This window comes from Pecten maximus, chromosome 14 (genome assembly GCF_902652985.1).
Source record: "Pecten maximus chromosome 14, xPecMax1.1, whole genome shotgun sequence".
Lineage (NCBI taxonomy): Eukaryota > Metazoa > Mollusca > Bivalvia > Pectinida > Pectinidae > Pecten > Pecten maximus.
In genome coordinates this window covers 5,000,091-5,026,017 of record NC_047028.1, presented here as the reverse complement: position 1 = coordinate 5,026,017, position 25,927 = coordinate 5,000,091, and the positions used below count along the sequence as shown (strand labels likewise).

Below are 25,927 nucleotides of genomic sequence, written 5' to 3'. Positions count from 1 at the left end.
TTCTCTTCAGATAGGGGTTTTATGATCTAAAACACTTCATATGTATTGTTTGTTTACAGTCAGTTCTAGATCCATCACCATTGGTATAATGTGCTGTAAAAACCTCGTAAATATCCAAATTTTGTTGTTCCATGATACATGTATTATATCAACATATCTCTGTCTCAGCTAATAACAAGTGTACGATTTATAAAACTGTTATAGATTTAGGTCTTACTAGGCTAATAGCCAGTGTGTGATCTATTAAAACTGTTATAGATTGAGGTCTTACTTGGCTAATAACCAGTGTGTGATTTATAAAACTGTTATAGATTGAGGTCTTACTTGGCTAATAACCAGTGTGTGATTTATAAAACTGTTATAGATTGAGGTCTTACTTGGCTAATAACCAGTGTGTGATTTATAAAACTGTTATAGATTTAGGTCTTACTAGGCTAATAGCCAGTGTGTGATTTATTAAACTGTTATAGATTGAGGTCTTACTTGGCTAATAACCAGTGTGTGATTTATAAAACTGTTATAGATTGAGGTCTTACTTGGCTAATAGCCAGTGTGTGATTTATTAAACTGTTATAGATTGAGGTCTTACTTGGCTAATAACCAGTGTGTGATTTATAAAACTGTTATAGATTGAGGTCTTACTTGGCTAATAACCAGTGTGTGATTTATAAAACTGTTATAGATTGAGGTCTTACTTGGCTAATAACAAGTGTGTGATTTATAAAACTGTTATAGATTGAGGTCTTACTTGGCTAATAACCAGTGTGTGATTTATAAAACTGTTATAGATTTAGGTCTTACTTGGCTAATAACCAGTGTGTGATTTATAGAACTGTTATAGATTGAGGTCTTACTTGGCTAATAACCAGTGTGTGATTTATAAAACTGTTATAGATTGAGGTCTTACTTGGCTAATAACCAGTGTGTGATTTATAAAACTGTTATAGATTTAGGTCTTACTTGGCTAATAACCAGTGTGTGATTTATAGAACTGTTATAGATTGAGGTCTTACTTGGCTAATAACCAGTGTGTGATTTATAAAACTGTTATAGATTGAGGTCTTACTTGGCTAATAACCAGTGTGTGATTTATAAAACTGTTATAGATTGAGGTCTTACTTGGCTAATAACCAGTGTGTGATTTATAAAACTGTTATAGATTGAGGTCTTACTTGGCTAATAACCAGTGTGTGATTTATAAAACTGTTATAGATTGAGGTCTTACTTGGCTAATAACCAGTGTGTGATTTATAAAACTGTTATAGATTGAGGTCTTACTTGGCCACGGGATCCAGGTGCCGTGGCCATTCTATCTTGCCCTCTAGAATCTTCTCATAAATTGAAAAAGGGTTGTCATCAAAAAATGGTGGGAATCTGAAAATAACAATACAATTAATACAATATACATGTATATCATCTAATGTATTCTTACACAGAACTTAATGCACCTAGGTTCAAACTTTTAAAGTCCAATGAGCAGAAAAATCTTCTCAAAATAGCAATTACAAATGTATATATTCAGTCTATCAGACAATTTCATTTTGGTGTGACTTTGAGACAGGTTATAGAGAATAACAGAATAAGATTAATACAATTCATATGATAATCATATCTAGATTTTTTTTTTTTTTTTCAAATCATTAACAAAACATTGAAGTCACTCTGAACAGCTGGCTACTGGTATAAGGTAAATAGGACTAAAGGATATAATTGGTACATTAAAGTGGAAGACTTAATTGACTCAATGTCAGTGTCAGACATCACTGTACTTAAAATGTTGTAGCTACAGATTAGAGAGCAAACAAGATGCAGAAGAAATTATCTACTTCTGTAATATTGACAAAACCACTATATTTATGTCAGCATGCTTGTCAACTTTCTAAAGTGTCCATATGTTGACATATACCTGGTAGACCTCTAATAGATCAACTCAATTAACTCTAAATACCTTTAATCAACATATCTCAAGCTACTCTTCCTTCTGACTAATTTTATTAATGAACACATAGAAAGTTTAACTGATAATCTGTATTTAGGGTCTAAAATCCGGAGTCATCCTCCTATGCAATTAGGGAAGCTTTGCAAGCAACACTATATGTCATGATGGCGTCACCAAAACGTAGATGGAAATTGTCCAAATCTAAATCCCCATGATAATATAAAAGCGATGGTACATACCCGACGAGCATTTCGTATATTAGGATGCCTAGTGACCACCAGTCTACTGCCTTGTTGTGACCTTTACTCTGGATGATTTCCGGGGCGAGGTACTCCGGGGTCCCACAGAGTGTCCACGTCCTGAAAATACAACAGGTTTGTAAGGTTATAGGTATGTCTTATAGTTCTTTATGTACGATTCATCTTAATGACCAGTCACCCGATATAAAACACTGTGTAATGTAGAATCTGACACAACAGTTGTTTAAAATGCTTTCTACCACAATATGCCGTGTTAATCAACTCTTAGACCATCAGTTAATCATTACAGCTGTTGATTAACAATCTGTTTATACCACACGTGGTATAAACTCTGTACGCATTTTGATTGGCTAACACGGTGAACTTTGACCCAAGCTGCAATTGTTATTGACGTCATCAATAATCTAATGACGTCACATCACCGGGTCCCGGACGTCACCGGTACACTTTATTTGCATACGCGAAATTATACTTGGCCATGTTTCCCTTTGATTCAAGCCGATATTATTGTGGTAGAAACAGGTCACACGACTCGAAATTGTTGGATATGGAATTTATTTCACACTCGTAAGTTATTTTTTAAAAGTTGCAAAAAACACTCGCTAAAGCTCGTGTCTTTTGTAGCTTTAAAAAAATAACTTACGAGTGTGAAATAAATTCCATATCCAACAACCACTCATTGTGTAACCTCTATATATCTCTACAGAACATCAGTTAACCACGTAAATATTCATCTGCCAATTACTCCTGTATATGTATTTCATTGTCCTGAAATATAATCCCAGCCACTACTTTTCATCCAAATTTCTGTGCTTGCCCCCCTGGGCTTATTCCAGGATAAATATGTTTATTCCCTATATGTACGGAGTATATATATAAGTTAACTCATTGGAATACATTTTATTTTGGATGGATTTTCTTGCATTTGTTTTAAAACTAGTTTGATAAAACAAAAACACCATCTGCATGATACTTGATATAGAGTTTGTTTATATGAATTATGACAACACGTCTGTGCTGTTTATACATTTAAAAACAAAATTCACAAAAAGTGATGTAAACAACACATTAAGTCATAGAAAAAGAAATACTTTAAAAAAAACCCTTTACAGGTAAAAAAGATAACGATTTTAATCACCAAATCGGAGTAAAAATTATGACGTATTAATGCGGTACCAGCCTTTTATGTAACTAACATCCATTACTTGATGTACATTTTTTTTGTAAACAAACTTTTCACACACATAACTGTGAACAGAACCATCAAACGACTACCGTATTTACATACACTTTTATTCAGATTACAGATGTTTACTAAAAACACACATATATTTACATGACATTAAAACTCTCACTAAAAATCAATCGGAATGTACCTATACATATAAACTATATTGGAGGCAGCAGGTATATGTATATAAGGTACCTTATTATTGTTAAAATGTGAAGGTATTTGATATGTTAGGTACTAACGGCTTGCCAAACCAAATTGTTTTCAAAATGTTGTATCTAAAATGAACAAACCTGCTCTGCTAGAGAAGCTATATTTAAGTTCAAGGTTACATTTTCAGTCTGATAGTGACAGGAAGTATGAAGAATATCCTCGAAGGAATTCAAAATAAAATATCAAAAGGAATTTGCATTCCGTGTTTTCTAATCAATATCTTTCTCCATTGAAATATTCAAAAAGTCTTAACAAAACTCATGCCAGAAGGGAATACAAGATATTGATTTACTTGATGATCGATGGAGAATATATACATATACCACTAGTAACTGTCAAACAAGCTAAACATACACACATTGTCATGTAGAAATCCTTACAACCATCAACTGTAAAGGTCATTCTTGGCATGGACAACAGATACTGTAGGATCACTGGAGAATTAGCCTTTTCATGTATAAAATGTGGGGCCACTTTTACATTTATATCATTATGGGGCCATGAACCTTTTGCTTTATGTAATTTGGGCATGAACCTTTTCATTTATGATTTGGGGCATGAGCCTTTTCATTTATGTTATTGGAGTATGAACCCTTTCATTTGTCATTGGGGCCATCAACCTTTCTATTTATTTCATTGAACCATGAACCTTTTCATTTATGTTATTGGGGCCATGAACCTTTTCATTTGTCATAGGGCCATGAACCTTTTTATTTATTTCATTGGACCATGAACCTTTTTATTTATGTCATTGGACCATGAACCTTTTTATTTGTCAATCGGGCCATGAACCTTTTCATCATGTCATTGGAGCATGAACCTTTTTATTTATGTTATTGGACCATGAACCTTTTCATTTATGTTATTGGAGCATTTCAACCTTTTTAATTATGTCATTGGGTCCATTTCAACCTTTTTATTTATTTCATTGGAGCCATGAACCTTTTTATTTATGTCAAGAGCATGATTTTTTTCATTGATGTTATTGAGGATTGAACCTTTTCATTTATTTTGCACATAGATCACTGCATGGGTCATACCTTTTTCATGTATAAGGCCTTGGAGTCATGAACCTTCCGATGTGTAAATTTGTTGGGCCATGAACTGTTTAATGTGTAAGTCATCGGGGTATTGTTGAACCTTGTTGTGTGCAGGTTTATTTGGGCCAGAACTAGCTCTTTCATTGCAAGGCCATAATGCCTCTCATATGTCGTATGAGTTTTTGGGGCCATTGTCAGTCATTGGAGCCGTGAACCTCATTGTCAGTCATTGGAGCCATGAACCTCCTAACTATATAAATGTTTATAACTCAATACACTTGGGAACTAGGATTAACTAGCCAGTATATTTTAAATTTATAAAGACAACATGACATTGTAAGATGAGGTTACACATGACTTAAAACTTAGTTGACTCAATGGTATTACAAAATGTAGCTTTTAATAGCATATATGCCAGTACTTGAAAGACAGTTAGTAATCCTGATATTTACAGTGGACTGGGGAACTCCGTCCTTGGGAATTCCTACCTTTTTACACCTGGAACCCTACATCATTCTATTTTAATTAACTATGTATATATATAGGAGTGTATATTTTTGATTTTCCAAATCTCAATACCCTACTCTTTATTCTCGTATATAGAAAGTACCAACTTTATATGTTATTTACTCAGGAAAGAGCTACAAACCTAAGAAACACATTCTCTTAATTCAGGGACTTGGTTCAAGAGAAACAGCAGCTGAATTAGTTGTGTGAGACGTATACTTGCCTGCTTCCAAAAAAAACCATAAGTATATGTATCCAATTAACTTCATAAAGAACTCAATGGAGTACGAATTGCCAATATCTGCAGAGCTTCGCCATAATAGATGGATTCTATAGACAAATCAATAGGCCTAATTCATCCAAGGTCAGACATACCTGTCAGTCTGAGATTTCTATGAGATCTATTTGACAGAGAACTAATGAACAGGAGTAGTTAGCCTTTCACACTGGCCGAAATGTTGTTGCAGAAGAAATTCATTTTAAAAGCATCCTTGTATTAAGCACATTTTCCAGTTGTAATTAAGACTACGACATCTGCAGCCTTCTACATCATTACAGTATATCACCAACATCGTGTACAATTTCTGTGTATCAGGTTGTTGACTTCTCATTTATATCAAAAGGTCGCCCGTTGTTAGTATAATGTGACCGGGTGGGGTGTGCTGCTGGGTGACTTCGGCAGTATGCTTCAGTGAGGTAGCACTATAAATCGGCAAAGGTTCCGGCCTATCACAAGGAGATTTAAAACGAACATACCGCGGCCTCCCAAAACACACAAACGCACTCGCCACATGCATGCATGTCGCAAGCATGGGAGGCCATCCTTAAATGGCCTTATAGCTATTGATAGGACGTTAAACAAAATAAACCAGCTACTACAAGTGCCAAAATCAAAATGACCCTGAAGAGTTTTCAAAGATAAATCAACCAACCATACAAACATAATATTACAAACCATACATAGTAGAGCAAACCTGAACTAAAAGACAATCATTGTAACACTGGTTTGTGTTGTAACCTTTTGATGGAGCTAGCTGAAGTAAATATAATCCAGAGGTCTGAAGGTGGTTAAAACTTCAGGATGTCAAAAACTTGTCCCAAAAACCTGATTATAAATAATTTCACCAAAAAAGGCCACTACATATCTGTTCAAGCTTAATTTCACATTATGGAGAATATCTTGGAACAAGGTTCTAGTTTTTTTCCGATAACATCTACGCTTGAATTATCATGCAAAAAGTCAACATGGAAGCACAATTTTGAAATACATTGGTAAGCCTACAAGGTTAACATGATTGTTACAAACACTGACATGATACCTAACATTAACTAATATAATGTTTCTGTGTTATCGTGGGACAACACTGAAACTGTACAGACAAGCTAACCTAACATTAACTAATATAATGTTTCTGTGTTATCGTGGGACAACACTGAAACTATATAGACAAACTAACCTAACACTAACTAATATAATGTTTCTGTGTTATCGTGGGACAACACTGAAACTGTACAAACAAGCTAACCTAACACTAACTAATATAATGTTTCTGTGTTATCGTGGGACAACACTGAAACTGTACAGACAAGCTAACCTAACATTAACTAATATAATGTTTCTGTGTTATCGTGGGACAACACTGAAACTATATAGACAAACTAACCTAACATTAACTAATATAATGTTTCTGTGTTATCGTGGGACAACACTGAAACTGTATAGACAAACTAACCTAACATTAACTAATATAATGTTTCTGTGTTATCGTGGGACAACACTGAAACTGTATAGACAAGCTAACCTAACATTAACTAATATAGTGTTTCTGTGTTATCGTGGGACAACACTGAAACTGTACAGACAAGCTAACCTAACACTAACTAATATAATGTTTCTGTGTTATCGTGGGACAACACTGAAACTGTATAGACAAACTAACCTAACATTAACTAATATAATGTTTCTGTGTTATCGTGGGACAACACTGAAACTGTACAGACAAGCTAACCTAACATTAACTAATATAATGTTTCTGTGTTATCGTGGGACAACACTGAAACTGTAGAGACAAGCTATAACCTAACATTAACTAATATAATGTTTCTGTGTTATCGTGGGACAACACTGAAACTGTACAGACAAGCTAACCTAACATTAACTAATATAATGTTTCTGTGTTATCGTGGGACAACACTGAAACTGTAGAGACAAGCTATAACCTAACATTAACTAATATAATGTTTCTGTGTTATCGTGGGACAACACTGAAACTGTACAGACAAGCTAACCTAACATTAACTAATATAATGTTTCTGTGTTATCGTGGGACAACACTGAAACTGTACAGACAAGCTAACCTAACATTAACTAATATAATGTTTCTGTGTTATCGTGGGACAACACTGAAACTGTATAGACAAACTAACCTAACATTAACTAATATAATGTTTCTGTGTTATCGTGGGACAACACTGAAACTGTATAGACAAACTTACCTAACATTAACTAATATAATGTTTCTGTGTTATCGTGGGACAACACTGAAACTGTACAGACAAGCTAACCTAACACTAACTAATATAATGTTTCTGTGTTATCGTGGGACAACACTGAAACTATATAGACAAACTAACCTAACATTAACTAATATAATGTTTCTGTGTTATCGTGGGACAACACTGAACTGTATAGACAAGCTAACCTAACATTAACTAATATAATGTTTCTGTGTTATCGTGGGACAACACTGAAACTATATAGACAAACTAACCTAACATTAACTAATATAATGTTTCTGTGTTATCGTGGGACAACACTGAACTGTATAGACAAGCTAACCTAACACTAACTAATATAATGTTTCTGTGTTATCGTGGGACAACACTGAAACTATATAGACAAGGTAACCTAACATTAACTAATATAATGTTTCTGTGTTATCGTGGGACAACACTGAAACTGTATAGACAAGCTAACCTAATATTAACTAATATAATGTTTCTGTGTTATCGTGGGACAACACTGAAACTGTATAGACAAACTAACCTAACATTAACTAATATAATGTTTCTGTGTTATCGTGGGACAACACTGAAACTGTATAGACAAGCTAACCTAACACTAACTAATATAATGTTTCTGTGTTATCGTGGGACAACACTGAAACTATATAGACAAGGTAACCTAACATTAACTAATATAATGTTTCTGTGTTATCGTGGGACAACACTGAAACTGTATAGACAAGCTAACCTAATATTAACTAATATAATGTTTCTGTGTTATCGTGGGACAACACTGAAACTGTATAGACAAACTAACCTAACATTAACTAATATAATGTTTCTGTGTTATCGTGGGACAACACTGAAACTGTATAGACAAGCTAACCTAACATTAACTAATATAATGTTTCTGTGTTATCGTGGGACAACACTGAAACTGTACAGACAAGCTAACCTAACACTAACTAATATAATGTTTCTGTGTTATCGTGGGACAACACTGAAACTGTATAGACAAGCTAACCTAACATTAACTAATATAATGTTTCTGTGTTATCGTGGGACAACACTGAAACTGTACAGACAAGCTAACCTAAGATTAACTAATATAATGTTTCTGTGTTATCGTGGGACAACACTGAAACTGTATAGACAAACTAACCTAACATTAACTAATATAATGTTTCTGTGTTATCGTGGGACAACACTGAAACTGTATAGACAAGCTAACCTAAGATTAACTAATATAATGTTTCTGTGTTATCGTGGGACAACACTGAAACTGTATAGACAAACTAACCTAACATTAACTAATATAATGTTTCTGTGTTATCGTGGGACAACACTGAAACTGTATAGACAAGCTAACCTAACATTAACTAATATAATGTTTCTGTGTTATCGTGGGACAACACTGAACTGTATAGACAAGCTAACCTAACATTAACTAATATAATGTTTCTGTGTTATCGTGGGACAACACTGAAACTGTACAGACAAACTAACCTAACATTAACTAATATAATGTTTCTGTGTTATCGTGGGACAACACTGAACTGTATAGACAAACTAACCTAACATTAACTAATATAATGTTTCTGTGTTATCGTGGGACAACACTGAAACTGTATAGACAAGGTAACCTAACATTAACTAATATAATGTTTCTGTGTTATCGTGGGACAACACTGAAACTGTACAGACAAGCTAACCTAACATTAACTAATATAATGTTTCTGTGTTATCGTGGGACAACACTGAAACTGTATAGACAAACTAACCTAACATTAACTAATATAATGTTTCTGTGTTATCGTGGGACAACACTGAAACTATATAGACAAGCTAACCTAACATTAACTAATATAATGTTTCTGTGTTATCGTGGGACAACACTGAAACTGTATAGACAAGGTAACCTAACATTAACTAATATAGTGTTTCTGTGTTATCGTGGGACAACACTGAAACTGTATAGACAAACTAACCTAACATTAACTAATATAATGTTTCTGTGTTATCGTGGGACAACACTGAAACTGTACAGACAAACTAACCTAACATTAACTAATATAATGTTTCTGTGTTATCGTGGGACAACACTGAAACTGTACAGACAAGCTAACCTAACATTAACTAATATAATGTTTCTGTGTTATCGTGGGACAACACTGAAACTGTATAGACAAACTAACCTAACATTAACTAATATAATGTTTCTGTGTTATCGTGGGACAACACTGAAACTGTATAGACAAGCTAACCTAACATTAACTAATATAATGTTTCTGTGTTATCGTGGGACAACACTGAAACTGTATAGACAAGCTAACCTAACATTAACTAATATAATGTTTCTGTGTTATCGTGGGACAACACTGAAACTGTACAGACAAACTAACCTAACATTAACTAATATAATGTTTCTGTGTTATCGTGGGACAACACTGAAACTGTATAGACAAGCTAACCTAACATTAACTAATATAATGTTTCTGTGTTATCGTGGGACAACACTGAAACTGTACAGACAAACTAACCTAACATTAACTAATATAATGTTTCTGTGTTATCGTGGGACAACACTGAAACTGTACAGACAAGCTAACCTAACATTAACTAATATAATGTTTCTGTGTTATCGTGGGACAACACTGAAACTGTATAGACAAACTTACCTAACATTAACTAATATAGTGTTTCTGTGTTATCGTGGGACAACACTGAAACTGTACAGACAAACTAACCTAACATTAACTAATATAATGTTTCTGTGTTATCGTGGGACAACACTGAAACTGTATAGACAAGCTAACCTAACATTAACTAATATAATGTTTCTGTGTTATCGTGGGACAACACTGAAACTGTACAGACAAGCTAACCTAACACTAACTAATATAATGTTTCTGTGTTATTGTGGGACAACACTGAAACTGTATAGACAAACTAACCTAACATTAACTAATATAATGTTTCTGTGTTATCGTGGGACAACACTGAAACTGTACAGACAAGCTAACCTAACACTAACTAATATAATGTTTCTGTGTTATCGTGGGACAACACTGAACTGTATAGACAAGCTAACCTAACATTAACTAATATAATGTTTCTGTGTTATCGTGGGACAACACTGAAACTGTATAGACAAACTAACCTAACATTAACTAATATAATGTTTCTGTGTTGTCGTGGGACAACACTGAACTGTATAGACAAGGTAACCTAACATTAACTAATATAATGTTTCTGTGTTATCGTGGGACAACACTGAACTGTATAGACAAGCTAACCTAATTAACATTAACTAATATAATGTTTCTGTGTTATCGTGGGACAACACTGAAACTGTACAGACAAGCTAACCTAACATTAACTAATATAATGTTTCTGTGTTATCGTGGGACAACACTGAAACTGTATAGACAAACTAACCTAACATTAACTAATATAATGTTTCTGTGTTATCGTGGGACAACACTGAAACTGTATAGACAAACTAACCTAACATTAACTAATATAATGTTTCTGTGTTATCGTGGGACAACACTGAAACTGTACAGACAAACTAACCTAACATTAACTAATATAATGTTTCTGTGTTATCGTGGGCATGGGACAACACTGAAACTATATAGACAAACTAACCTAACATTAACTAATATAATGTTTCTGTGTTATCGTGGGACAACACTGAAACTGTACAGACAAGCTAACCTAACATTAACTAATATAATGTTTCTGTGTTATCGTGGGACAACACTGAAACTGTACAGACAAACTAACCTAACATTAACTAATATAATGTTTCTGTGTTATCGTGGGACAACACTGAACTGTATAGACAAGCTAACCTAACATTAACTAATATAATGTTTCTGTGTTATCGTGGGACAACACTGAAACTGTACAGACAAACTAACCTAACATTAACTAATATAATGTTTCTGTGTTATCGTGGGACAACACTGAAACTATATAGACAAACTAACCTAACATTAACTAATATAATGTTTCTGTGTTATCGTGGGACAACACTGAAACTGTACAGACAAGCTAACCTAAGATTAACTAATATAATGTTTCTGTGTTATCGTGGGACAACACTGAAACTGTATAGACAAACTAACCTAACATTAACTAATATAATGTTTCTGTGTTATCGTGGGACAACACTGAAACTGTACAGACAAGGTAACCTAACATTAACTAATATAATGTTTCTGTGTTATCGTGGGACAACACTGAAACTGTATAGACAAGCTAACCTAACATTAACTAATATAATGTTTCTGTGTTATCGTGGGACAACACTGAAACTGTACAGACAAGCTAACCTAACATTAACTAATATAATGTTTCTGTGTTATCGTGGGACAACACTGAACTGTATAGACAAGCTAACCTAACATTAACTAATATAATGTTTCTGTGTTATCGTGGGACAACACTGAAACTATATAGACAAACTAACCTAACATTAACTAATATAATGTTTCTGTGTTATCGTGGGACAACACTGAAACTGTACAGACAAGGTAACCTAACATTAACTAATATAATGTTTCTGTGTTATCGTGGGACAACACTGAAACTGTATAGACAAGCTAACCTAACATTAACTAATATAATGTTTCTGTGTTATCGTGGGACAACACTGAAACTGTACAGACAAACTAACCTAACATTAACTAATATAATGTTTCTGTGTTATCGTGGGACAACACTGAAACTGTACAGACAAGCTAACCTAACATTAACTAATATAATGTTTCTGTGTTATCGTGGGACAACACTGAAACTGTACAGACAAGCTAACCTAACATTAACTAATATAATGTTTCTGTGTTATCGTGGGACAACACTGAAACTATATAGACAAGCTAACCTAACATTAACTAATATAATGTTTCTGTGTTATCGTGGGACAACACTGAAACTGTACAGACAAGCTAACCTAACACTAACTAATATAATGTTTCTGTGTTATCGTGGGACAACACTGAAACTGTATAGACAAACTAACCTAACATTAACTAATATAATGTTTCTGTGTTATCGTGGGACAACACTGAAACTGTACAGACAAGCTAACCTAACATTAACTAATATAATGTTTCTGTGTTATCGTGGGACAACACTGAAACTGTATAGACAAACTAACCTAACATTAACTAATATAATGTTTCTGTGTTATCGTGGGACAACACTGAAACTGTATAGACAAACTAACCTAACATTAACTAATATAATGTTTCTGTGTTATCGTGGGACAACACTGAACTGTATAGACAAACTAACCTAACATTAACTAATATAATGTTTCTGTGTTATCGTGGGACAACACTGAAACTGTACAGACAAACTAACCTAACATTAACTAATATAATGTTTCTGTGTTATCGTGGGACAACACTGAAACTGTATAGACAAGCTAACCTAACACTAACTAATATAATGTTTCTGTGTTATCGTGGGACAACACTGAAACTGTATAGACAAACTAACCTAACATTAACTAATATAATGTTTCTGTGTTATCGTGGGACAACACTGAAACTGTATAGACAAGCTAACCTAACACTAACTAATATAATGTTTCTGTGTTATCGTGGGACAACACTGAAACTGTATAGACAAACTAACCTAACATTAACTAATATAATGTTTCTGTGTTATCGTGGGACAACACTGAAACTGTAGAGACAAGCTATAAAAGGAAAATTAAATAAGATCTTGAAATGCATTGGTGGTAAATGAAGGATATAATTACTACACAATATTTCACAATAATTACTTGACACTCCCAGACCCTTCACTAATTTTACACATGATTTGTTCTAATAATTTTCAGACACTGACAACTTGTTGTGCTATCTGAGCCATCAGGACTCAGATTCTACATTAACCGGCTACAACATGTATCTCTAGATCCATCCACTGCTCTCCTTACAGAACATTGCTATAGGCCAATGCTCTACTCTGACAGTCAACAACCCACACATTCTATTATCAGGGACTAGGTCTCAGACGACTTATTGTACAAACTCTTCCATCAGAATTCAGCTTCTACAAATCTGTAAAACAGTATTTCACCATCAATATGTTCCCTGGGCACTCTAGTCATAGAGTATTCTACAGGATAAGGCACTGTAGGATTGTAAAACTAGAAATGGCTACAATATATTATCAGTCATTCTGCTGCTGTAGTTCCAAGGTCAGATATTTAATCATCAACTGTTGCTGCAGCTCCAAGGTAGACTACTAACAATATTTTCCAAAGGTCAGAAATGCCAATATCATTTAATAATATAGTTACAAGGTCAGAAAGGTCAATTTCACCTGATACTGTAGTTCAAGGTCAGAAAGGAAAGTAAACACCTGATAATGTAGTTCCAAGGTCAGAAAGGTCCGTATCATCTGTACTGTAGTTCAAAGGTCAGAAAGGTCAGTAACCACCTTATATTGTAGTTCCAACTTCAGAAAGGCAAGTATCACCTGATACTGTAGTTCAAGGTCAGAAAGATCAATATTACTGAATACTGTAGTTTCATGGTCAGAAAGGTCAATATCACTTCATACGGTAGTTCAAAGGTCAGAAAGGTAAGTAACCACCTTATGCTGTAGTTCCAAGGTCAGAAAGATTAATATCACTTGATAGTGTAGTTATAAGGTCAGAAAGGTAAGTATCACTTGATACTGAAGTTCAAGGTTCAGAAAGGTCAGTAACCACTTGATACTGTAGTCAGTAAGGTCAGTATCAATATTCATCATATAATAAGGTTATCCAGGGCAAAACGATAAGTACCACCTAATATTTTACAGGTCCAAGGCCAAGCGGGTCAGGACCACCTAAACTGTATAACACCAAAGCCAAGACGGTCATTACAGCCTAGTGTAATGTAGTACCAAGGCCAAAAAGGTGAGTACCACCTAAACATATCATGATTACAGGTGATTGCCCCAGATGTGTCTATCTACAAAGGTTAACATGGTCTGTTGGCAAGGTCAACAATCTGGAACATCCCATAAATATCACCTTGGAGAATTCCCTTCAAAATGAATTATGGCTATATATCACAGTACTTTGACAGATAGGACAGGTTTTTCTCATGCCCGTCAAAAGCCATCAAATTACTTCAAAGCTTATGGAAATGTGTAACAATAACAGTTTTAACAACAAATATCTGCCAGTCTCCTCAGAGAGCCATCAATCACCCCATCCAGTCATCACTGGCTGAGCAATCGGTGCAAAACATTTTGGTTAATCTTTCTCCAAAAAATCATCTGTCTTCTTATTTCTCTTTTACTCCTCGATTTCAAAACCATTACTCCACACATGACAGTAGAAAATTGAGATGTTTAATATATATATGTACATATATATATATATTCAACTATAATTTATTTTTATGGACAAGCATTGTAACAGTATATTCAGATTACTATTATAACAAGAGACCCAGAGGGCCTGTATCGCTCACCTGGATTTCATGAGATATAAAACAAGAATGATGATTAAGTATATTTGTCACTGGTATTGCTATGTCAATATATCATAGGCATTTTATATGGGTACGTGAGGTTTTTATGCCAAAAAATGCATTAATCCATGAAATGAAATTGACTTTTGGCGCAACCCCGGATGCTACCACACAATTGATATCCATTGCTTCGTTTCAGAAAAGAAATTGTTTAAACCAATTGACCCCTTTTGACCCCGCCCTCTGCACCCCGGGGTCAGTTCCTTCCATTATAAAATTTTGAATCCCTACCCAAAAGGATGCTACCAGTCAAATATGAGCTGTTTCATAGAAGAAGTTGTTCATATCAATTTAGCCAAATTGACCCTTTTTGTCCCCACCCCTAAGTCTCCTGGGGGGGGGGGGGGGGGGGGGTCAACCCCAAAATTTGTACAATTTTGAATCCCCACCGCATGACCATGCTACCATACAAATGTGAGTGATATCCATTGCTTAGTTTCAGAGAAGAAGTTGTTTATATCAATTCTGCCAAAATGACCCCTTTTGGCCCTGCCCCTCAGGCCCCTGGGGGGTCAGCCAAGTCATTTGTACAATTTTGAATTCCCACCCCATAGTGATGCTACCAGGCAAATATGAGTGATATCCATCACTTGGTTTCAGAGAAGAAGTCGTTAATATAAATATAGGTATATTGACCCATTTTAGCCCCGCCCCTCAGACCCCTTGGGGGTCAGCCCCACCATTTGTACAATTTTGAGTCCACACCCCATAGGGATGCTTCTGACAAAATTTCGTCAAATTCTGATCAGTGGTTATGAAGAAGAAGTCAATTGTTGACGGACGGACGGACACCTCATAGATCAACCACAAATCTTACGCTATGGCCTGAATAAAGAAGCAAGCACATTTAAAAGTGTCTCATAAAGGTGAACAACTGTCAACTCAAAAAGAAGCAAAGCTATATCTTTAATGACATTTTTCAACCAAATTGATAATGAAGTCATTGTTTCAAACATTTGTATCCCATTAGACTATCACCTGCACTGGTCTGCATAATATTGAGCAAACACACATGAAAACGTGTTCCTGAAACCAACATTCTGTACATAATCTCAGTAAGTGTGCCTACACAGAGAACTTTTTGCATTTGCTTGTTGTACACCAGTACAGAACAAGGGGTAGGGGATTGGGAATTGAGAATGTGGCACTGTTTCCAGGAGAGCAGCCATGTTCAACTTTTGACAGATGAAACATAAGTATGTCCATTGGATAATGGGGATAGCAACATCTTGTACCATTGTGGGTATGATAGATGGGGGATAGTAACAGGTTGTACCAATGGGGTATGATAGATGGGAATAGTAACAGGTTGTACCATTGGGGTATGATAGATGGGGGATAGTAACAGGTTGTACCAATGGGGGTATGATAGATGGGAATAGTAACAGGTTGTACCTATGAGGGTATGATAGATGGGGGTAGCAACATCTTGTACCATTGGGGGTATGATAGATGGGGGTAGTAACAGGTTGTATCAATGGGGGTATGATAGATGGGGATAGCAACATCTTGTACCATTGGGGGTATGATAGATGGGATCGTAACAGGTTGTACCAATGGGGCTATGATAGATGGGAATAGTAACAGGTCGTACCAATGGGGGTATGATAGATGGGGATAGTAACAGGTTGTACCAATGGGGGTATGATAGATGGGGATAGTAACAGGTTGTACCAATGGGGGTATGATAGATGGGATAGTAACAGGTTGTACCTATGAGGGTATGATAGATGGGGGATAGTAACAGGTTGTACCAATGGGGGTATGATAGATGGGAATAGTAACAGGTTTTGCTACCAATGGGGTGATAATGGAGTAACAGGTTGTACCAATGGGGGTATGATAGATGGGGATAGTAACAGGTTGTACCATTGGGGTATGATAGATGGGGATAGTAACAGGTTGTACCAATGGGGGTATGATAGATGGGGAATAGTAACAGGTTGTACCTATGAGGATATGATAGATGGGGGATAGTAACAGGTTGTACCAATGGGGGTATGATATATGTGGGATAGTAACAGGTTGTACCAATGGGGGTATGATAGATGGGGATAGTAACAGGTTGTACCAATGGGGGTATGATAGATGGGGGATAGTAACAGGTCGTACCAATGGGGGTATGATAGATGGGGATAGTAACAGGTTGTACCAATGGGGGTATGATAGATGGGGGATAGTAACAGGTCGTACCAATGGGGGTATGATAGATGGGGGATAGTAACAGGTCGTACCAATGGGGGTATGATAGATGGGGGATAGTAACAGGTTGTACCAATGGGGGTATGATAGATGGGGATAGTAACAGGTTGTACCAATGGGGGTATGATAGATGGGAATAGTAACAGGTTGTACCTATGGGGGTATGTTAGGTGGGAATAGTAACAGGTTGTACGAATGGGGGTATGATAGATGGGGGATAGTAACAGGTTGTATCAATGAGGGTATGATAGATGAGGTTAGTAACAGGTTGTACCAATGGGGTATGTTAGATGGGGGATAGTAACAAGTTGTACCAATGGGGGTATGATAGATGGGGGATAGTAACAGGTTGTATCAATGAGGGTATGATAGATGAGGTTAGTAACAGGTTGTATCAATGGGGGTATGATAGATGGGGATAGTAACAGGTTGTACCAATGGGGGTATGATAGATGGGGGATAGTAACAAGTTGTACCAATGAGGGTATGATAGATGAGGTTAGTAACAGGTTGTACCAATGGGGTATGTTAGATGGGGGATAGTAACAAGTTGTACCAATGGGGGTATGATAGATGGGGGATAGTAACAGGTTGTACCAATGAGGGTATGATAGATGGGAATAGTAACAGGTTGTACCAATGGGGGTATGATAGATGGGGATAGTAACAGGTTGTACCAATGGGGGTATGATAGATGGGGGATAGTAACAGGTTGTACCAATGGGGGTATGATAGATGGGAATAGTAACAGGTTGTACCAATTGGGTATGATAGATGGGAATAGTAACAGGTTGTACCAATGAGGGTATGATAGATGGGAATAGTAACAGGTTGTACCAATGGGGGTATGATAGATGGGGATAGTAACAGGTTTTACCAATGGGGGTATGATAGATGGGGGATAGTAACAGGTTGTACCAATGGGGGGGTATGATAGATGGGAATAGTAACAGGTTGTACCAATGGGGGTATGATAGATGGGGGATAGTAACAGGTTGTACCAATGGGGGTATGATAGATGGGAATAGTAACAGGTCGTACCAATGGGGGTATGATAGATGGGAATAGTAACAGGTTGTACCAATGGGGGTATGATAGATGGGGGATAGTAACAGGTTGTATCAATGGGGGTATGATAGATGGGGATAATAACAGGTTGTACCAATGGGGGTATGATAGATGGGGGATAGTAACAGGTTGTATCTATGGGGGTATGATAGATGGGGATAGTAACAGGTTGTACCAATGGGGGTATGATAGATGGGAATAGTAACAGGTTGTACCAATGGGGGTATGATAGATGGGGATAGTAACAGGTTGTACCAATGGGGGTATGATAGATGGGGATAGTAACAGGTTGTACCAATGGGTGTATGTTAGATGGGAATAGTAACAGGTTGTACCAATGGGGGTATGATAGATGGGGGATAGTAACAGGTTGTACCAATGGGGGTATGATAGATGGGGATAGTAACAGGTTGTACCTATGGGGGTATGATAGATGGGAATAGTAACAGGTTGTACCAATGGGGGTATGATAGATGGGGATAGTAACAGGTTGTACCAATGGGGGTATGATAGATGGGGGATAGTAACAGGTCGTACCAATGGGGGTATGATAGATGGGAATAGTAACAGGTTGTACCAATGGGGGTATGATAGATGGGGATAGTAACAGTTGTACCAATGGGGGTATGATAGATGGGAATAGTAACAGGTTGTACCTATGGGGGTATGATAGATGGGGGTATGATAGATGGGGAATAGTAACAGGTTGTACCAATGGGGGTATGATAGATGGGGGTATGATAGATGGGGAATAGTAACAGGTTGTACCAATGGGGTATGATAGATGGGGGATAGTATCAGGTCGTACCAATGGGGGTATGATAGATGGGGGATAGTAACAGGTTGTACCAATGGGGGTATGATAGATGGGGATAGTAACAGGTTGTACCAATGAGGGTATGATAGATGGGGGATAGTAACAGGTTGTACCAATGGGGGTATGATAGATGGGGGATAGTAACAGGTTGTACCAATGGGGGGATGATAGATGGGGATAGTAACAGGTTGTACCAATGGGGAGATGATAGATGGGGATAGTAACAGGTTGTACCTATGGGGGTATGATAGATGGGGGATAGTAACAGGTTGTACCAATGGGGGTATGATAGATGGGGATAATAACAGGTTGTACCAATGGGGGTATGATAGATGGGGGATAGTAACAGGTTGTACCAATGGGGGTATGATAGATGGGAATAGTAACAGGTTGTACCAATGGGGGTATGATAGATGGGGATAGTAACAGGTTGTACCAATGGGGGTATGATAGATGGGGATAGTAACAGGTTGTACCAATGGGGTATGATAGATGGGGATAATAACAGGTTGTATCAATGGGGGGATGATCAAAAAACTATTTAGAAATATGCTTTTAGGAGTTAACATTGGAAGTTAATTAAGTTTTGTCACCCAAACAGCAATACATATTAATCATAATTTGACAACAACACAAGTTGTTAATTTAAACAGTCATTGCTTTTAATTGACAACAGTTAACATGCAGAAAATGATGGCTACAGTGTAGCAACATCATCACAAGAGATCCCACGGGATAATAATTAGCAAGCACCATGAATCAGGGAAGAAAGATCAATTGTTAGGAAAACAATAGATTTTATGACCAAGACCTTTCAGTTAACCCTTGAGAGTAAAAACAACAATAATTTTTGTCCCATTCTGTTTGATTAAGACAGGAGTCTATATTTGGAATACCAAATACGTTTTGACAACCTTACAGATTTCTGGGAAAAGGCAATTCCTAAAAGTAGAGAGTCATTAAATTGAAAGCTACAGAGTTGACCAGAGCTGACCTTTGTTCATATTTTGATTTAATCTACTTTGTTCCATAACATCAAACATAACAAAAGATTAATTAATCCACAACACTATGTACCTGTGTATAACAACAAGAGTACATTTCTGTTATAACACCTGTAGACCTAGGTAAGAACAGTATGAATGAAAATATAGGGTTATACAAATCTCTTAACGAGACGTGAGAAAGGTTAGAGTAGGGACAAATCGGTCTGTTCCTGCTGGATTAAACATTGACGTAAAACTGTTTTATAGTGTGGTATACCTACCAGATTGTTAGTATTATAATGCTTGACTTAGTGGTGTAGACATATAGTCGATATAAAACCAAGGTTACACATCAATAACACTGACTTGTTACCAAATAAATCCATCTAAAGCAGTTATAGTGTATCTTTTGGTGGAAGGTTACTACTTCACATAACACGGTCTCAAGAGACACTGGTCACTACTTCACATAACACGGTCTCAAGAGACACTGGTCACTACTTCACATAACACGGTCTCAAGAGACACTGGTCACTACTTCACATAACACGGTCTCAAGAGACACTGGTCACTACTTCATATAACACGGTCTATCTCACGAGACACTGGTCACTACTTCACATAACACGGTCTCAAGAGACACTGGTCACTACTTCATATAACACGGTCTCAAGAGACACTGGTCACTACTTCACATAACACGGTCTCAAGAGACACTGGTCACTACTTCACATAACACAGTCTCAAGAGACACTGGTCACTACTTCACATAACACGGTCTCAAGAGACACTGGTCACTACTTCACATAACACGGTCTCAAGAGACACTGGTCACTACTTCACATAACACGGTCTATCTCACGAGACACTGGTCACTACTTCACATAACACGGTCTCACGAGACACTGGTCACTACTTCACATAACACGGTCTCAAGAGACACTGGTCACTACTTCACATAACACGATCTCAAGAGACACTGGTCACTACTTCACATAACACGGTCTCAAGAGACACTGGTCACTACTTCACATAACACGGTCTCACGAGACACTGGTCACTACTTCACATAACACGGTCTATCTCAAGAGACACTGGTCACTACTTCACATAACACGGTCTCACGAGACACTGGTCACTACTTCATATAACACGGTCTATCTCAAGAGACACTGGTCACTACTTCACATAACACGATCTCAAGAGACACTGGTCACTACTTCACATAACACGGTCTCAAGAGACACTGGTCACTACTTCACATAACACGGTCTCAAGAGACACTGGTCACTACTTCATATAACACAGTCTCAAGAGACACTGGTCACTACTTCACATAACACGGTCTCAAGAGACACTGGTCACTACTTCACATAACACGGTCTCAAGAGACACTGGTCACTACTTCACATAACACGGTCTATCTCAAGAGACACTGGTCACTACTTCACATAACACGGTCTCAAGAGACACTGGTCACTACTTCACATAACACGGTCTATCTCAAGAGACACTGGTCACTACTTCACATAACACGGTCTCAAGAGACACTGGTCACAACTTCACATAACACGGTCTCAAGAGACACTGGTCACTACTTCACATAACACGGTCTCAAGAGACACTGGTCACTACTTCACATAACATGGTCTATCTCAAGAGACACTGGTCACTACTTCACATAACACGGTCTATCTCAAGAGACACTGGTCACTACTTCACATAACACGGTCTCAAGAGACACTGGTCACTACTTCACATAACACGGTCTCAAGAGACACTGGTCACTACTTCACATAACACGGTCTCAAGAGACACTGGTCACTACTTCACATAACACGGTCTCAAGAGACACTGGTCACTACTTCACATAACACGGTCTATCTCAAGAGACACTGGTCACTACTTCACATAACACGGTCTATCTCAAGAGACACTGGTCACTACTTCACATAACATGGTCTATCTCAAGAGACACTAGTCACTACTTCACATAACACGGTCTCAAGAGACACTGGTCACTACTTCACATAACACGATCTCAAGAGACACTGGTCACTACTTCACATAACACGGTCTCAAGAGACACTGGTCACTACTTCACATAACACGGTCTATCTCAAGAGACACTGGTCACTACTTCACATAACACGGTCTCAAGAGACACTGGTCACTACTTCACATAACACGGTCTCAAGAGACACTGGTCACTACTTCACATAACACGGTCTATCTCAAGAGACACTGGTCACTACTTCACATAACACGGTCTCAAGAGACACTGGTCACTACTTCACATAACACGGTCTCAAGAGACACTGGTCACTACTTCACATAACACGGTCTCAAGAGACACTGGTCACTACTTCACATAACACGGTCTATCTCAAGAGACACTGGTCACTACTTCACATAACACGGTCTCAAGAGACACTGGTCACTACTTCACATAACACGGTCTATCTCAAGAGACACTGGTCACTACTTCACATAACACGGTCTATCTCAAGAGACACTGGTCACTACTTCACATATCACGGTCTCAAGAGACACTGGTCACTACTTCACATAACACGGTCTCAAGAGACACTGGTCACTACTTCACATAACACGGTCTCAAGAGACACTGGTCACTACTTCACATAACACGGTCTCAAGAGACACTGGTCACTACTTCACATAACACGGTCTCAAGAGACACTGGTCACTACTTCACATAACACGGTCTCAAGAGACACTGGTCACTACTTCACATAACACGGTCTCAAGAGACACTGGTCACTACTTCACGTAACACGGACTCAAGAGACACTGGTCACTACTTCACATAACACGGTCTCAAGAGACACTGGTCACTACTTCACATAACACGGTCTATCTCACGAGACACTGGTCACTACTTCACATTACACGCTCTCAAGAGACACTGGTCACTACTTCACATAACACGGTCTCAAGAGACACTGGTCACTACTTCACATAACACGGTCTATCTCACGAGACACTGGTCACTATTTCACATAACACGGTCTATCTCAAGAGACACTGGTCACTACTTCACATAACACAGTCTATCTCACGAGACACTGGTCACTACTTCACATAACACGGTCTCAAGAGACACTGGTCACTACTTCACATAACACGGTCTATCTCACGAGACACTGGTCACTACTTCATATAACACGGTCTCAAGAGACACTGGTCACTACTTCACATAACACGGTCTATCTCAAGAGACACTGGTCACTACTTCACATAACACGGTCTCAAGAGACACTGGTCACAACTTCACATAACACGGTCTCAAGAGACACTGGTCACTACTTCACATAACACGGTCTCAAGAGACACTGGTCACTACTTCACATAACATGGTCTATCTCAAGAGACACTGGTCACTACTTCACATAACACGGTCTATCTCAAGAGACACTGGTCACTACTTCACATAACACGGTCTCAAGAGACACTGGTCACTACTTCACATAACACGGTCTCAAGAGACACTGGTCACTACTTCACATAACACGGTCTCAAGAGACACTGGTCACTACTTCACATAACACGGTCTCAAGAGACACTGGTCACTACTTCACATAACACGGTCTATCTCAAGAGACACTGGTCACTACTTCACATAACACGGTCTATCTCAAGAGACACTGGTCACTACTTCACATAACATGGTCTATCTCAAGAGACACTAGTCACTACTTCACATAACACGGTCTCAAGAGACACTGGTCACTACTTCACATAACACGATCTCAAGAGACACTGGTCACTACTTCACATAACACGGTCTCAAGAGACACTGGTCACTACTTCACATAACACGGTCTATCTCAAGAGACACTGGTCACTACTTCACATAACACGGTCTCAAGAGACACTGGTCACTACTTCACATAACACGGTCTATCTCAAGAGACACTGGTCACTACTTCACATAACACGGTCTATCTCAAGAGACACTGGTCACTACTTCACATATCACGGTCTCAAGAGACACTGGTCACTACTTCACATAACACGGTCTCAAGAGACACTGGTCACTACTTCACATAACACGGTCTCAAGAGACACTGGTCACTACTTCACATAACACGGTCTCAAGAGACACTGGTCACTACTTCACATAACACGGTCTCAAGAGACACTGGTCACTACTTCACATAACACGGTCTCAAGAGACACTGGTCACTACTTCACATAACACGGTCTCAAGAGACACTGGTCACTACTTCACATAACACGGTCTCAAGAGACACTGGTCACTACTTCACATAACACGGTCTCAAGAGACACTGGTCACTACTTCACATAACACGCTCTCAAGAGACACTGGTCACTACTTCACATAACACGGTCTCAAGAGACACTGGTCACTACTTCACATAACACGGTCTATCTCACGAGACACTGGTCACTACTTCACATAACACTGTCTATCTCAAGAGACACTGGTCACTACTTCACATAACACGGTCTATCTCACGAGACACTGGTCACTACTTCACATAACACGGTCTATCTCAAGAGACACTGGTCACTACTTCACATAACACGGTCTATCTCACGAGACACTGGTCACTACTTCACATAACACGGTCTCAAGAGACACTGGTCACTACTTCACATAACACGGTCTCAAGAGACACTGGTCACTACTTCACATAACACGGTCTCAAGAGACACTGGTCACTACTTCACATAACACGGTCTCAAGAGACACTGGTCACTACTTCACATAACACGGTCTCAAGAGACACTGGTCACTACTTCACATAACACGGTCTCAAGAGACACTGGTCACTACTTCACATAACACGGTCTATCTCAAGAGACACTGGTCACTACTTCACATAACACGGTCTCAAGAGACACTGGTCACTACTTCACATAACACGGTCTATCTCAAGAGACACTGGTCACTACTTCACATAACACGGTCTCAAGAGACACTGGTCACTACTTCACATAACACAGTCTCAAGAGACACTGGTCACTACTTCACATAACACGGTCTCAAGAGACACTGGTCACTACTTCACATAACACGGTCTCAAGAGACACTGGTCACTACTTCACATAACACGGTCTCAAGAGACACTGGTCACTACTTATACACGGTCTACTTCACTACTAACACGGTCTATCTCAAGAGACACTGGTCACTACTTCACATAACACGGTCTCAAGAGACACTGGTCACTACTTCACATAACACGGTCTCAAGAGACACTGGTCACTACTTCACATAACACAGTCTATCTCACGAGACACTGGTCACTATTTCACATAACACGGTCTCAAGAGACACTGGTCACTACTTCACATAACACGGTGTATCTCAAGAGACACTGGTCACTACTTCACATATCACGGTCTCAAGAGACACTGGTCACTACTTCACATAACACGGTCTCAAGAGACACTGGTCACTACTTCACATAACACGGTCTCAAGAGACACTGGTCACTACTTCATATAACACGGTCTCAAGAGACACTGGTCACTACTTCACATAACACGGTCTCAAGAGACACTGGTCTTTATACATCAATTCTGGAGACCAAAAGACTGCTTGTTGGTTGCGCTGAACAGGT

At 38.0% G+C, this 25,927-nt stretch overlaps 1 protein-coding gene across 1 annotated transcript in view; it reads right to left on the bottom strand.

The window, feature by feature from the left end:
* Positions 1-25,927, bottom strand: part of LOC117342015 (cAMP-dependent protein kinase catalytic subunit 3-like) — a 75,748-nt gene that overhangs the window by 8,167 nt on the left and 41,654 nt on the right. The window contains exons 4-5 of the mRNA XM_033903956.1: positions 2,179-2,298; positions 1,279-1,374 (exon numbers count right to left, since the gene is read on the bottom strand). Of these exons, the coding sequence (XP_033759847.1) occupies positions 1,279-1,374; positions 2,179-2,298 (216 nt within the window). The remainder of the gene's footprint in view (positions 1-1,278; positions 1,375-2,178; positions 2,299-25,927) is intronic.